This window comes from Spermophilus citellus (assembly GCF_964194105.1).
Source record: "Spermophilus citellus genome assembly, chromosome: 12".
In the NCBI taxonomy this organism is placed as follows: domain Eukaryota; kingdom Metazoa; phylum Chordata; class Mammalia; order Rodentia; family Sciuridae; genus Spermophilus; species Spermophilus citellus.
This window is the reverse complement of record NC_138198.1, coordinates 12,731,614-12,746,147: the sequence shown is the minus strand read 5'-3', so window position 1 is coordinate 12,746,147 and position 14,534 is coordinate 12,731,614. Positions and strand designations below refer to the sequence as shown.

The following is a 14,534-nucleotide window of genomic DNA, read 5'->3' as shown; positions in this document are numbered from 1 at the left end:
CTATTTGAGAAAAACAGTTAAAAATGTTTAATAATGTCTGCTCTCTAATACAAAATAAATTTTGTACCAAGATGTGCAAATGGTGTAAAAATATATGTACATATTTCCAACATAGTACTATTTATAAAAGAAGTAAGACTAGGCATTTAGGTTTAATTTTGCAGTTTTAAGTGGTATGAATATATAAATGACAGAAAACTCTTCATCTATTTAGGAAAGCATTATTTTAAAATTTTGTGTAATATGATCTCATTTTGACAAAAATTATATGTAAATATTCATGCAAATAAAATTGCAGGAGTTTGCTCTCCAAACTGAATATTAGGTGGTTTTTGTTGTGGTAGAATTTCAGGTGATAGCTTTTGCCCTTTATTTCCTAGTTTTTTAATGATGGAATTATTTCTGAAATATAGTACAGCAAAGGAAAAGGACATTTGTGCCTCTAAACAGGTGATATAGAATAGGCTGATCTTTTCCATAAATTAGGAGTCTAGTTCATCTGCTCCAGGGGATGGCAGGCATGGATTAGACAAAAGTGATACACAGATTTATAATGGACATGTATGTCCTCAGTGTGCCAAGGAGCAGGGCATGGAGAACAAACCTTGGTGGTGGAAGCTAAGGCAGGGCCATCTCTGCCAGTTCTGCCCTTCTTCTCTTCTCTAGGAAGGGTCCACGTCAGAGCGGACCTGAGCTGTGCTTTGGCAAGGGAGCACAGACTCTAGTGACACTGCAGCGTGTTGAGCACCGAGGTCACAGGCAGGTAGCAAGGGCTTACACAAGCAGGATGGACACTTTCCTTTCAGGGTGTGGACAGCAGGATGTGTCCTGACCACAGGGCCAAGAATTGAAGCTTGCTAAAGCATGTTTAAGAATGCGGGAGAACACCAGGAGCGGCCTTCCATTGAGAATGAGGTGACCGAGGTGCTGATGGAGAGGGGCAGGCCTGGACAGGGAGCTGTCCGTTCCACACTTCAAGAGGAGTGTGCTTTCAGGGTTGTCTAGGGACCCAGCCAAGCACTGCAGCAGCCCATCCAAGGTAGGGGAGAGCTGGGACTTTGGCCAGGTCTTCGGGACATCAGGTCTTTGGGACATCAACTCTCAGTACAGTGGTATGTTTATTGTCCACATGAATAAAGGCAGTAATCCCACATTTTCATGTTGGTGAGTGCCACACACTCCTGTGAGGACGCTGCAGTTGCACTTTTTTGATTACTTTAAGTGACATTTGCTTGTACATATTACAAGTATTGACGATAGTGATCTCACGTTTATAAACTGATTTATAGCAAATATTCTCATGATAGATTTAAATTTTTATAATCAAATACCTTGGCTAATGTAACTTCCCATTTAAAATATATAATTTGTAATGATTATCATATTTTGCATAAAATATAAGTACATTCTATAAAGTTTAATGTATATAAAAATTCAGCTGACCTAATCTAGAGGTGTTTTGTCTGAGTAGTATTTTATTGATCTGCAAATTTTTACTTAAACTAGGCGTGTTTCGTGTTTCTGGGTGCTCTGGTTGGCTGTCTGTGTGACCTTCACTTACATATTGTGCATTCTTAGCCCCTTTGTACTTCAGATTCCTCTTTTTGAAGAAGACATAATACCTACCTCAAAGAATTGTTCTGAAACTTTAGTTAATATAAATGGGCTAGAATGATGCCTGGCCCACAGTAAGTTTTATATAAATGTTGTTGTCATGTTCCAAAACATTTTTTGTTGAGAGGATCACAATACCACCTGAGAGAGGTTGTTACTCCAGATTATCATAGAGGAAACTAAAGCTCAGAGAGGTTAGTAACTTGCCAAAGGTCACAGAGCTAATGAGAAGCAAGGGTAGTAAATGTTCAACTCAGAGCCAGAGCCGTCAACCACTGATGCTGAACTGCCTGTAATTTCATGCCAGCCTGTTGAATTAAAATCAGAATGTCACCTACCCCAACCTAGGAAAATAACATTCTATGGCTATTAGTATATAAACTTATGTATTTTGTGTTGTATTTATGTAATGATTGATGTATTTCAAAATACTGTTTTCTTTTTCAGTGTATGATCTTCCCCAATGGCCTATTGATATTCAACTCTTTTATGGAAACATGCGAAAAATTACCCTTTCAGTAATTGGAGAATTCAGAGATTCTGTCTCCTGCCATGAGTTTCTTCAGCCACCTTCTAAAGCTAACTTGGAATCTAAAAGGTAAAACAAATGTAACTCTGACCAGATTTGAGGATTGGTTTATAGTAGAACTGATGTTTTTCCCCTATACTTCTTTCAAAATGTTTATTTCACCTTTATTTTTTAGTTTAAGTTAAACATCATTTCAGACTTACAGGAAAGTTTAGAAATAGTACAGAGAACTCAAACCCTGTCCCTGGTATCCCTCATTTGCAATTTACTGTATTCAGCAAACTTAGCCACTGAGGCACATCCTCAGCCCTTTCTTATTTATTTATTTATTTTAAATTTTGTGGTACTGGAAGTGAACCAGGGTCTTGTGCACGTGAGCACTCTATCAACTGAGCTCTGTCCTCAGTCCCTCACTAAACTGCTCAGGGCCTCAGCCTCCTGAGTCGCTGGGATCCTGAGTGTGTGCCACCCTCCCTCGCTGCCTTGTCATCTTGATTTGAATAGATCTTTTTCCTGAATCACTAAGTGTGAGCTGTAGGCACGGTGACAGTAAGCCCTGAAGTTGCGAAACCACCCTCTGTGTAGTCATGGTAAACTCCACAGAATCAGAACATGTCATGCTAATACCGTGGTATCATTTAAGGATCCCATACACATTTCCCAGTTGTTAGAATAATATTCTCTATATTTAAATCAAACCACAAAGCAAAAAACTTCCTTTTTTTCTTTCCTCTGTGGTTCAAAGTTGAATCTGAGCTCACATGCCTCTGTACTGTCTCTCAGTATAGAAAGAGTTCTCCGTCCTTCCTCACCTTTCTCAAGTGAGCTAGCAGGGTTGGGTTACCAAATCAGATCTGTGGATTCAAAAGACATTCGGCTTTACTAATAATTTTAGGCAAAGCCTGGGGAAGTCTGGAGCTGCCTATGGCACTTTCTAGATACTTTTTACAGCATTCATTTACCTGTGCTCTGGTTCAAGTTTTACACAAGTTTTCCAGGTTGGGCCTGTGGTCTTTGGATGACACGAATGGCAGCTATTCAAGCCTGAAAGTTCTGTTTTATACTTTGAAAATTATGTAACGTGATAGTTCTTCACAGGACTATATCCATAAACCTGTAAGTTTCAGGTTTCCTTATCACAACACAGTTCTGGAGAGATCAGGTCTATCCTGTTAAGAGCCTTCCATAGATGAGCTGGGAGATCTGTCATTGGCAGGATTTCCAGATTTTTCCAAGTCACCTTTCATTTCTCTGAGCTTTTGCTGGTGACATGGAGAAAACAGGCTCCAAGCTAGCTGCTGATAACTCACCCTTGTCCTGCAGCGACTTTGAGGTTGAGGCAGCCTCCAGACCTTATAGATTCAGGTCTCATGCTTGGCAGAACACCCAGGAAGTGCTGCTACTCTTTTTTTGGTGCGTTTTCTCAGGTGGTGCACAGTTCTGGTCTATCCTGCTGCTCACGATATTTATCATGTAGTTGGAAATAGTGTCTCACACACCAGCTTTCTCATGCAGCTATACTCAGGAGATACTAAATTGACTTGTTGCTTAACATATTCTTCATATCCATCAATAGTAGCTGCCTGAGTCACACTGTTACTCTTACAGTCACCAAGGGGTGATATTTAGAATTCTGTTGTTCTCCACTTATTAGCTGGCTTTGCATTCTGAGGAAGAGGTTTCGTGTCTTTATTCACTTACATTAGGATGGACTCAGGGGTTCCATGTTGTTCTTCACTGTCCTTGCATTTTATATCCGCCTCCTTGATCCCTTCCGTCTCTTTCTGGCTCCACACATGTTCTAGGCGCACCCCCCACTCCTCCACCAGCCCTAGGGCAGCTAATTCTCCTGGGGGGCATAGCTTCTTTCAGCAGAGACTGGCACGGGGAGCCAGGAGGTTGGCTAGCGCTTCCTGTGGTGTCACTGCCCTAGTCCGCACAGTGGGCAGAGCTCATGTGTGAATCAACACACAGGTCCACCACAGCGACGATGTTCCTGTTTGCAAGTATGTTGAAGCCATGAGTTTTGCCAGACCCTCCAATTCTGCTCTCGCCACAGTGCTCTTTTCCTGAACTCTGGACCCTTTTTCTCCAGTACCAGGGATCCTGTCCCTGTTATCCCTAGCATGTTTACCTTTTCCCTCCATCCCCTGCTGTTCACTCCTCTTTCTGGCACAAGGGCCGTCTTCCTGAGCCCAGTGCTGCCAGTGAGTCCTGGCTGAGCCCCCTTGAGGGCTAGTGCTCCAGGGCCCTCCCACCTACCTTGCACCCTGGCCACCAGCCTGCTCTCTTTCCTGTTCTTTTAGTGCTGAACTTCATTCAGAGACATTCACGGAAAGACTTAAAGGTAATAGTTACATACGTTAAAAATCACCTTGAAACTCTTTATTTTATGAGGAACTAATGCTTAATTAGCAAAAAAGTCAAGAATGTTAAATGTTGTTATGGTTTAAATATTGCTTCTGACTTGTGGCCAGTGCTGCATTGTTTTCTGGAGCTGTAGAGGTCTGTTCTATTTGTTTTTTGTCACACCGGGGATTGAACCCAAGGGTACTCTACCACTGAGCTACATGCCAGGCGCTTTTTTTGAGACAGAGTCTCACTAAGTTGTCCAGGCTGGCCTTAAACTTGCCATCCTCCTGCCCTCAGCCTCCAGAGTTTCAGGGATTACAGGCTAGAGCCAGTGCCTAGCTAGAAGTCTGATTTGAAAAGCAGGGGACGGAGGGCCTGCTTAACAGGTAGAGACAGGGGTTCCTTTCTTTGCCGTGTGTTGACTTGAAGTAAACAAGGCTCTGCCACATGGTGGATGAATTTGGGCACTGCATAAAGTTTAATTACATCATGTGTTTGGTGATTACAAAATTCATTTGAACTAAATGTATTTAAAAATCTAAGTTTTATTAGAAAACACCTAATAGAAAGTCTTTCTAAATTATATTAGCATTTTGTCCTCTAGCATTTTTCCCAGAAGACTCCTGCTTGTGTATGTATGTGTGTGTGTATGAGAGAGAGAAAAGTGCGGCGTATTGTTAGCTTTATTGCCTATAATCTGTAAGACTCAACTTCATTGTGCCTTTGCAAATAGGATGTATCTTAAAAAACTGATCAGACTTTTCCATACATATAGCTTTATATAAAAGATTACAGTACAACACTATTTTTGTTATTATTGAAATGCTGTAGAACAACCAGGTGCAGTGGCACACACCTGTAATCCCAGCAGCTTGGGAGGCTGGGATGTGGCTCAGTGGTTAAGCACCCTGGGTTCAGTCCCCAGTACCAGAAAGAGAAGAAATGCCATAGAACTCAAGAGCACAGGGTAAGTACAATGAATATAATTCTGAGCCACCTGAACAGACAATTTGATAAGTCTTTAGTGTAAATGTAGAAAACATGAAGGAGGAAACAGCACACACATGCCGTAGTCATGAGCATACTGCCCCAGACACTGCCCTTGACACTGCCCTTGCCAGGCCCAGGCCCCCACAGGCATGTCCTCTGTCCAGGACATGCACCTCCTGCCTCTTGTGGCCACTCACCCTGTGCAGTTACCCAGACATCAAGAGTCTGGTTTTCCCTCAAGTCCCAGTGTTGAGTCATTTCCTAGTGAATCTTCTAAGGGACTTCACATGCAGAAGTCAGCCAGAAAAAGATTAGAAATCACTGAATTTTCTAATTATAGCGTATTTACTGTTTGACCTACACTGTACTTGACTTTTTTATACTGTTTTTCTTTTTCTCTCAGTTTTTTTTTCTTTTGTAATGTTTTTCTTTTCCTTTTGCGAAAAGTGCTGGATGCTGAACCCAGAGCCTTGGGCGTGCTGGGAAAGCTCTCTGAGCTGCATCCCCAAGCCTGTATGCTACTTTTAAGTGTCTAAAATACGGTGGATTTTTATTCACTGAAAAACCCATGAAAAACCCTTTTAGATTTGTCTTAATGTTTTTAGAATTATGAAGAATTAATATAAGATACATGAAACAAACTGTCTTTTCATAATTTTTCCCCTCTTTCTCTGATTTTTTTTTAATTAAAATTTTTTTTTTTTCTAGTGAATTGGGGACTTCTGGAAAACACAGTGGCCATGTCTCTTTGGATGTTTTACCAGTTAGAGGTCCTCAGGGTTCTCCTTTTCTCTCACAAACTAGCCACCCACCTCAAGATAACTCGGCCTCTGAAGAGACTTGGACTGTCCAGCCAGAGCACTTGATTCTGATAGCACCTTCTTCTTGTGAGTAGTGAGGCAACAGCATGTCAGCAGTGGGTTTGGGAATTGAGAGCTGCACCCCAGCACCCAGGGCTCAGCTGGGGTACACACGGCTTCATGCACTCTGGACTGATGGCCTATCCAGGACCAGCTCCTGCCACTGAGACCTGACTCCGACGTGACTGGGGTGTGGTCCTCACCCTGAGGCGGTGCTCAGCAGAGCCACAGTGCACCCCACGAGCTCACCCGGCACTTGGCCTGTCCTTCCTGTGACACTGACGTAATTTGTAATAGGAACATAGTAGGTACATGCACATATGTCAGAGTACACACCAGCCGGGAGCAGCCTTCACGTCTGTTTTTCTCTTAATGTTGTTTAGTGTTGCCAGTTAGTTTTTAAGGTTTATCAGATAGACTTATTTTAACAGGGGTTTGAAATTTTTATGAGTGGTTGGAGAAGAGCAAAATAAGCCGCTCTACTAGTTTATTTATTTAGGATTCACTTTTATTACTGACATGTCTTTTTTTTTTTTTTTTTAATCTAGTTCAGTAGATAACACATGGCATTTATCTCTTGATAACAGATGACATGGCAAAAACTGGATGTTTCCAGATTGCAAATCATTCCGTCAGGTTGCTGAAATTTGAGCTGTACTGGCCAGCACATTGCCTGACAGTCACACCACAGCACGGGTTTATTGCCCCTGAGTAAGTATATCTCTGTGCTCTTCAGGTGCTATCATGGGTCAGATAATAGATTACTTAAATTTGTTCAGGGGCTGGGGGTGTGGCTCAGTGGTAAAGTACTTTACCTACCATGTATGATGGTAGGTTCTGTCCCTAGCACTGCAAAAATAAGTGATGAATGTCCGCGCTCAGTGACAGTTTGTACTATGCTGACTACAGAGTGCAGCAGGCTCTGTGGGGCATCAGGGGGTTCAAGAGATCACATACACATCAGGGCTGGTGGCCTGATGTGGCAGACAGGCGTGTTTGAGGTGGAACAGTGACCCTGGGATGGAAGACTGAAGAACGTTCTGATGCAGCACTCCACCCCCAGAATCCCCTGGCACCGGATGAAGGATAGAGGGATCTTAAAACCAGATGGTCTGCCTTTTACCTCCTTGGTTTGGATTATATATTCTGTTTGTTTATGAAGGACTCTTTATACTCAGAGCTTCCTGACTTATAGGATAGCTAAGCCATAACCCAGCTGATTATTTTCTACACAGAATCGTGTGAGAAGTCTTTCAGGGTAGGCGGTTCATGCACAGTTTCCCCTGTATGAAGCTAATTACCAATAGTGGGTAAAGCTGCAACTCTGCAGCTTTTCAGGGACTTTACCTAGGCTAGCCCAGAACTCTCCCATCTGGAAGCTGCTTCACACTTGAGATTAGCAGATCTGCAGAACGAATGGAGTTTACTTACTTTTGCCCAAGTGATGAATGTACTTTTTAGAGTTTACCTGGCAGAGACTGAACAAAGGCAGGGACAGGAACACTTCAGAGAAACATTGCAGGGACCTGAGCAGTCAGCTCAGCATGCACTCAGGGTTTCCTACGCACCGTGTGCAGCAGGACCTTTCTAAAAAGTGCTTGAGAACGCCTTCTTCACAATTCACTTTCTCCACGGCTTTGTATATATAACCAATTGCAGTGGAAAATAACCTCACTCTGCCATTTTTGACATGTGTAACTAGTGATTTCTTTTAGTCATACGTCTGATCATGTGATTTACATTTAAACTCCTTTTTGGCACTCGTGGGTATTAAAGAATTTTGTGCTCAGGAAAGATCAGTAAGTGGGTGACAAAGAAACCGATTTCCCACTTCACGTCTCCTCTCCCTCATCTCCTCAAACCCTTTCTTCCAGTCTGCTCTCCAGCTATTGTCTTCTTATCTAGAGGCCCAGAGCATTTGTAGAGTGAGACCTTCTGTTCTAATTGCTTTTGAGAAGGTGTTTCTCTGGCATGGTTGTTTTCACCTGCACCTTGCCCATGCCTGGTGGGTTTTGTAATTCACCTGTTAGCCTTTGAGCTGCGCATGGGAATGTGGGGAGTTGACCTCATTCTCTGCTGTTTCCCAGACACAGGAAATAGTCGGTCGCTGGTAGAACAGTATTTGTGACTCTTATCAGTCTGCTATGGAAGTACAGGATATTCATGGTTTTTATTGTGAAATTCTTTTTTTTTTTTTTTTTAAGGAGTAAACTACAAATTCTTGTGAGTCCTAATTCCTCCTTATCCACAAAGCAGACAATGTTCCCATGGAGTGGTTTGATCTATATACACTGTGACAGCGGACAGAAGGTACTTGTAAAGTGTTTTTCTGAACAACATTTATTTTGTAGCTTCAGTTTCATAATCCATATTAACCCTTACATTTCAGAAGTCCTGTGAAGGTGTTCTTCCAGCCCAGCGAGGTTTATTTAGCTGGAGCACTTAGTACAGAATTTGCCTTTAGTGATCTGAGCGATTCTCTTAGGGGTTGAGAGTGAGGCCTAAAAGCCATTGCTAATTTGCAAAATTTTCCTTGAAAAAAAAAAAAAAAGGGGTGGTTGGGGAGATAGACTCAAAGTTGAGGTCTGAATACACTTTAATTTCTAAGTCAGCATTTCATTCTTTTGGCATTTCTTTTCTCTACCATAAATTTAGAATCAGAATTGTCTCTTTTATGATGGGTTTATTTGTCTCTTATTCTTTTATTTGGCTCATTTCAGAAAACTGTGAAAGTTCAAATTCGAGAAGATTTGACTCAAAGAGAACTCTTACCTCACTCGGCCTCTGGTCTGTCTGGAGTTCTTACCCCAGCACCTGAGCCTTCCTTTCGTCATTTGGTAAAACCATTGACAAAGCCACCTTCCACGAAAATTGAAATAAGAAGCAAAACTGTTACTTTTCCCACAACAGAACCTGGTAAAACTTCAGGTATGTATCACGGTATTAGGTGAGTCAAATGTCTATGGCTATCGATTCTTTATGCTCAATTGTTTTTTAGTTAAATTAATTTGTTTTTGTGATGCTGGGCATTGAATCCTGGTCCTCGCATAGGGAGACAGCCACTGTACCACTGAGCTGCGCCCCCCAGCCCCTAATGCTCTCTTCTGAGGTAACCTTAGCATAGTGATGAGTGTAAATTTCTCCCCAGCTTCAGGAGAAAATCCAGTGGTTACTGACAGTCATTTCAGTGGTGGGCTGGATTTGGAAATGTAATCTTAAAGTATGAAATCTAGGCACTCAGTAACTCTGTGCATTCCAAGAATCTTAGATTTTATTTGATGATGAACCATCCCTCTCCAACTCTCACCAATTGATGAATGAGTAGGTAGAGAAGGAAAGTGGGCGCAGCCGGGTTCACACACCACCTGTACAATAGCCACATAACCGTGTTGTCAAGGATACCCCTCAGATATCCTGAGGTCATTTCTCCTTTACCTCTGTCTCTCCTCCTTTCTAGTGGAAAGGAACGGTGGCTAGGACACAGAACAGCCCTCCCTGGGCCCCTGGCTTCTGGCCTCTCACTGGTTTTTTCTGTCCTTCTGCCTCAGTTTCCTTCTTCCTTGGGCCTCCCCTGGACCTTGCCCTTCACCCCTGATTGCTCACCTTGCTTGCAGACAGTGTCAAGCCTGACTCTTGGCTGACTATTGGTCACCACCCTCTCCAGCTCACTCACTCTGGGATTGCAGCAGTTCTCTGACCTTGCTGAGGCCTCCAGTCTGAAACCCTGCAGCCTCAGCACTCCCCACCACCCTGCTCAGATCCCCTCCTCCTAGGCCCCTAGGATCCTATGCTCTGCCATCATGGCCTTCCTTAACAGTCTCACATCCTTCCTTAACTGTCTTGTGTGCCTCTCCCTCTACATTCTGACCCAGGTTCAATCCACCTGTCTTGTATTCCATGTCCCTAGCACGGAACGGTCCTAGACAAAACGGTATAGCCATTGCTGACAGATTCATGGTCAAATGCCCCTTTATCCCGAGGCTTTGGACCCAACCTCCCAGCTGCGTGTGTCTCTACTCCCTCATAGGTCTTTCTCATCTGCACTTTCTCTCGCTTTTCCAGCTCTCAGTGGTGCCCCACACAGGAATCGGGAAGCTGTTAAATGAGAATGGAAGGCTTCTGTTTCTCTCATAAATAGGGCCTCTGCTTGGAGTCTCACCACCTGTTCTTGCCAGCTCAGGGACTTTCTCCACGCCTCCTGGGTCATGAGTGCCTCTATTTCCATCAGCCCCAAGGTCACCTGTGCCACCACAGTCGAGGAGGTGCCTCTTGGGCTGCCGCCTCTCCCTGCAGCTGCCCGCTTTCCACGTCCCTCCTGCTCTCAGGTTGTGCTGCCTGCCTTCCCTTCCTCAGGCCCAGAGTTGCTGAAACTGCTCCAGCTGTGAAGGTCACTGTAGAGCCCCATTTCCCTTTGAGTTTCAGCCTCTCCTTCCTCCTTAGAACACCTCTCATAGCCTCTTGGATGCTGATGCTCCAGGTTTTCCAGCCTCACTTGCTCTTTGTTAGATTTCTTTGTGAACTTTAGCCTCAACTTCCAAAGCTTGACATGTTCTTCTGAGCAGTTTCCTGTCATCCCTAACTCTGTGCTCAGGTGAGCTCCCTGAGGTATCTGCCTAGCACTGGCTCAGCTCCTGCACCTGAGCATCTTTCAGGTGTGTCAGAGTAACGTGCCCAGGACAGGCCTGCTCCTGTCCCAGTCTCTCCATGTCAGTGGGTGGCACTGCTGTCTTTCCATTTCACTGTCATCTTGTTCCCTTGCTGCGGCCGTTCAGCATCTTTGTCTTAGGCTTAAAATAGGATCAATAAGTATCTGACCACTTGAGTTTTTTAAGAAAATTCTGAAGCTCCTGTTGGACTACAAAGGGCTCCCTCCTTGTAGCGAGGTCACGAGGCCTGTCACAGAGGGCTACTCATCACTGGACTCTCTCAGAGTTGTGGTATGTCTGTTCCTTTTAGAGAACTGTCTGGAGCTCGAGAATCACGGCCCTGCAGATGCGAGGTGGCACTTGTCATCTTTTGCTCCGCCATATGTCAAGGTCAGTCATGATGATCTCGAATGCACCCGTCTCGCTGCCTTAGTTCTGTATGGGGTGTTGGAGCACGAGCTGATGCTCCAGTTGTTTGTCACACCAGTTCATTTACTTGATTTTCCCAGTAGATGGGATGATACATATCTTTTTAACTGACAGATTAAAATAATTTGTGTAAAAATATGTGCTAGCTCCATTTAATTGTATCTCTGAGTCCTGATTTTTATCTGAAATGATTTCAGGGTCGTCTTATCAGGCACTGTGGTGTGCTTACTGGCTTCCTCTCCACGCTGATGTGGCTGTGGTGCAGGAGGGGTTACTGCCTGAAATGAGCAGGCTTGTCATCTGTGTTGTTACAACACTGGAGCCTCTCTGCCTTGGATTTTTCGTGAAAATTAGTTTTGAGCCATAAACTAAAAACAATAAAATGTGTGCAAAAGATAGTTTTCACACCTAATGCAGAGATGTGACACACTGGTATTGTTTGGGATGTTGAGGTGTAGGTCCTGGCCTTTGAGGGAAGGCAGTCACTTGACACTGTAAACAGAATCATGAAGGACACTGGGGCCAAGGAGGTTCTAGAGATTGCCACGCATGGCCTCTGTGTGGTGAGGACAGCCATCATGATGGGCCCAGCCATGGGATGCACCGTCTTCTGGGAGTGCTTTGAGCCCTCCCCATCTGCTGCGACCTGGGCTGCTCTGTCCTTGATAACCGTAAAGGTAATCGTGTCTCTGAAGTGATCCATTCATTCCTTCAATTTTTGCTTAATTGTTTAAATTACCACTTTGCAGGGAGTTGACGAAAGTGGAGATGTTTTTAGAGCTACCTATGCAGCATTCATATGTTCTCCTATTTCTGGGATTCTGAAAAGCAGTGGAATCCAGAAGGTGAGTTGGGAGTTATTTTATAGCTAATTGGCAGGTCAGGCTGCTCCTTTGAACTAGCCACATGTTTCTTTCCCTTGTCCCAGCCCTGGCCTCAGAGAAAGGGGCCTCCTCGCTGCAGTCAGCACCTTCCACTGCTACGGCAGGAAGTCTCGCTGTGAGGGAACTGGCAGCTAAACGAGCACCTTGCTCAGGGTAAGGGCCTCAGCTGCCAGCACTTCCAGTGCATGTCCCTGCCTACATGACAGTTGTGCCTACCAGCCAGAGCCAGAGAAACCTGCTGCTGCTCAGGAAGAGCTCTGTGTTCGTGGCTGAGTCCCCAGTGTGTCTTCCAGCTGCTGTGAATCTCTGTGGTCTTCATTTATCTCTGAACCTGACCCAGCCCCTTCAGATGTCCCCCGTGGTGCTCGACAGCCCCTGGGATTCAGCAGTGCTCTTCTTCATCCCAAGGGCTGAAGTCCATTTAGACCATGGGAGGATGGGGAGTGGCTGCTGATGGTGTAGGACTTCCTTTTGGATTGTTGGAAATATCTTAAGACTGGTTCATGGTTCACAGTTGTCTAAATGCACTGAAAACCACTGACTGCCTTTGGCCTGGGTAACTTGTGCGGTGTTATGTGTTCTTCCACAGTCAGTTGCTGCTATAAAGGGACACAAGGGAGGCATAAGAAAATCAAGGTTTATTGTTCTCACTGGTCTCAGAGGTTACTCATGCCGAGCTGGAAGGAGGAGCGGTCAGCAAGGTGTTCAGATGGCAGAAAACGGGAACCAGGGGTAGCTCATACCACAGCTGCTCGTGAGATTCCCATAGGAAAACAAGGCAGGGCAAGTGGGATTGGCTAGCTTGATAAATTTTGGCCAAGTGTCAGCTGATTGACAGAGAGAAGCCCTGCTTCCCAGGATGGGTTCTGTGTGAGTGAGTTTGCATATCTAAGGCGTGCCCCTACCCAGGCCCTGGCTGTCTCTAAGGACTGGGCAGCCCAGCCAAAGAAGGTGTTTAAGGTGCAAGACATTGTATGCTTGGGGGTGTTTATATAAATATATAAATAAAGTATGGCATATGAATTGTGTCTCAGGAAAGCTGTAGGAAAGAGAAGGTGTGGGCTAGATTGTGTCCCTAGAGTTTATCCCTTTCATAAAATACGTAACAGCAACATAAGCTCTGTGAGGGCCTTGATTTTTGTTGTTTGGCATGTCAAACAACAAAAATCAAGGGTTGAACTTATTATTTATCACTTTGCAGGTAGTTGGTAAATGTGTCAGATGGCTTCTAAGCCTCATCACTTAATTTGTATTAAGGAAATTAGCAAAGCACATTATTCAGAGTCCATTTAGGAAAGTATTACCCTATAGTACAATCACTGATGTATATAATAGTGACCCAGCAGCGTGGGGAAGGTAGTTACAACCTTGTTCTTAAAGTAGCAGACACAATATTTTTTTTTTTTTGAAACATTGGTTGTGTGATATGAGGATAGTAAGCATTAGAGTTCTCAGTGTTACCTAATATTACAGGCAGTGTTATCCGTCTTTTTCTTTCCTCTTTGTGTTGGGTGTCTGACAGGTGTGATTGTGGTTAGGAGTCTCCTTGGCGTTTCCGCCCTTGCTTCCTCATCGTAGTCTGGGCCCTCTTTAGAGTTTAGTCCCCTCCTTGGGCTGCCATCACCTGACAGGCCTGCCTAGCCTCCTGTCTGTCAGAAGCCTTCACCTCCAGCAGCTCGGAGGCTTCTTGTGTTCTTCAGGGGTAGAAATGAGGTCACTTACGTATATCACATTTAGGTTCAAACACAGATTCTGACTCATTGTTAGTTGAACTGGTGATCAATATTATCAACACTGAAATCTTTGATAAAGCCGAAGCTCTTAACACTGGTAAATGGCATAAAATACCATTTCAAAAATATTCATAACTTCTTTTCAGGGTGTGGTGGCGCACACCTGTAATCCCCTTGATTTGGGAGGCAGAGGCAGGAGGATTGAAGTTCAAGGCCAGCCTTGGCAGTTATTAAAACCCTGTCTTTAAAAAAAAAAAAAAAAGGCTGGGAATGTAGCTCAGTGGTATAGCACCCCTGGGTTCAATCCCCAGGACTGTGTGTGTGTGTGTGTGTGTGTGTGTGTGTGTTTTCACAGCCTTCTCATTGAGCTTTTCACAGGTTGTACACATGCAGGTTTGTGTGTGACCTTGAACTGTGTCATCAGGACATCTGGCTCTGCTGGTGCTCTGATCACTGAGTCCCAGCTCTTCCCTTGTTCTTCCTGGTAGCCTCCAACC

General features: G+C 44.2%; 1 protein-coding gene across 7 annotated transcripts in view; it reads left to right on the top strand.

Annotated features, from left to right (window-relative positions):
* The window catches only part of CEP192 (centrosomal protein 192), a 111,951-nt gene that overhangs the window by 86,898 nt on the left and 10,519 nt on the right, over positions 1-14,534 (top strand). For 6 of the 7 annotated variants that reach the window (XM_081262572.1, XM_081262568.1, XM_081262570.1 and 3 more), the window contains 7 exons: positions 2,062-2,212; positions 6,194-6,372; positions 6,933-7,056; positions 8,550-8,655; positions 9,066-9,273; positions 11,302-11,381; positions 12,170-12,265. In XM_081262572.1, the coding sequence (XP_081118698.1) occupies positions 2,062-2,212; positions 6,194-6,372; positions 6,933-7,056; positions 8,550-8,655; positions 9,066-9,273; positions 11,302-11,381; positions 12,170-12,265 (944 nt within the window). Of the gene's footprint in view, positions 1-2,061; positions 2,213-6,193; positions 6,373-6,932; positions 7,057-8,549; positions 8,656-9,065; positions 9,274-11,301; positions 11,382-12,169; positions 12,266-12,348; positions 12,458-14,534 lie in introns of all 7 variants that reach the window. The other variant, XM_081262571.1, reaches the window with a different exon arrangement.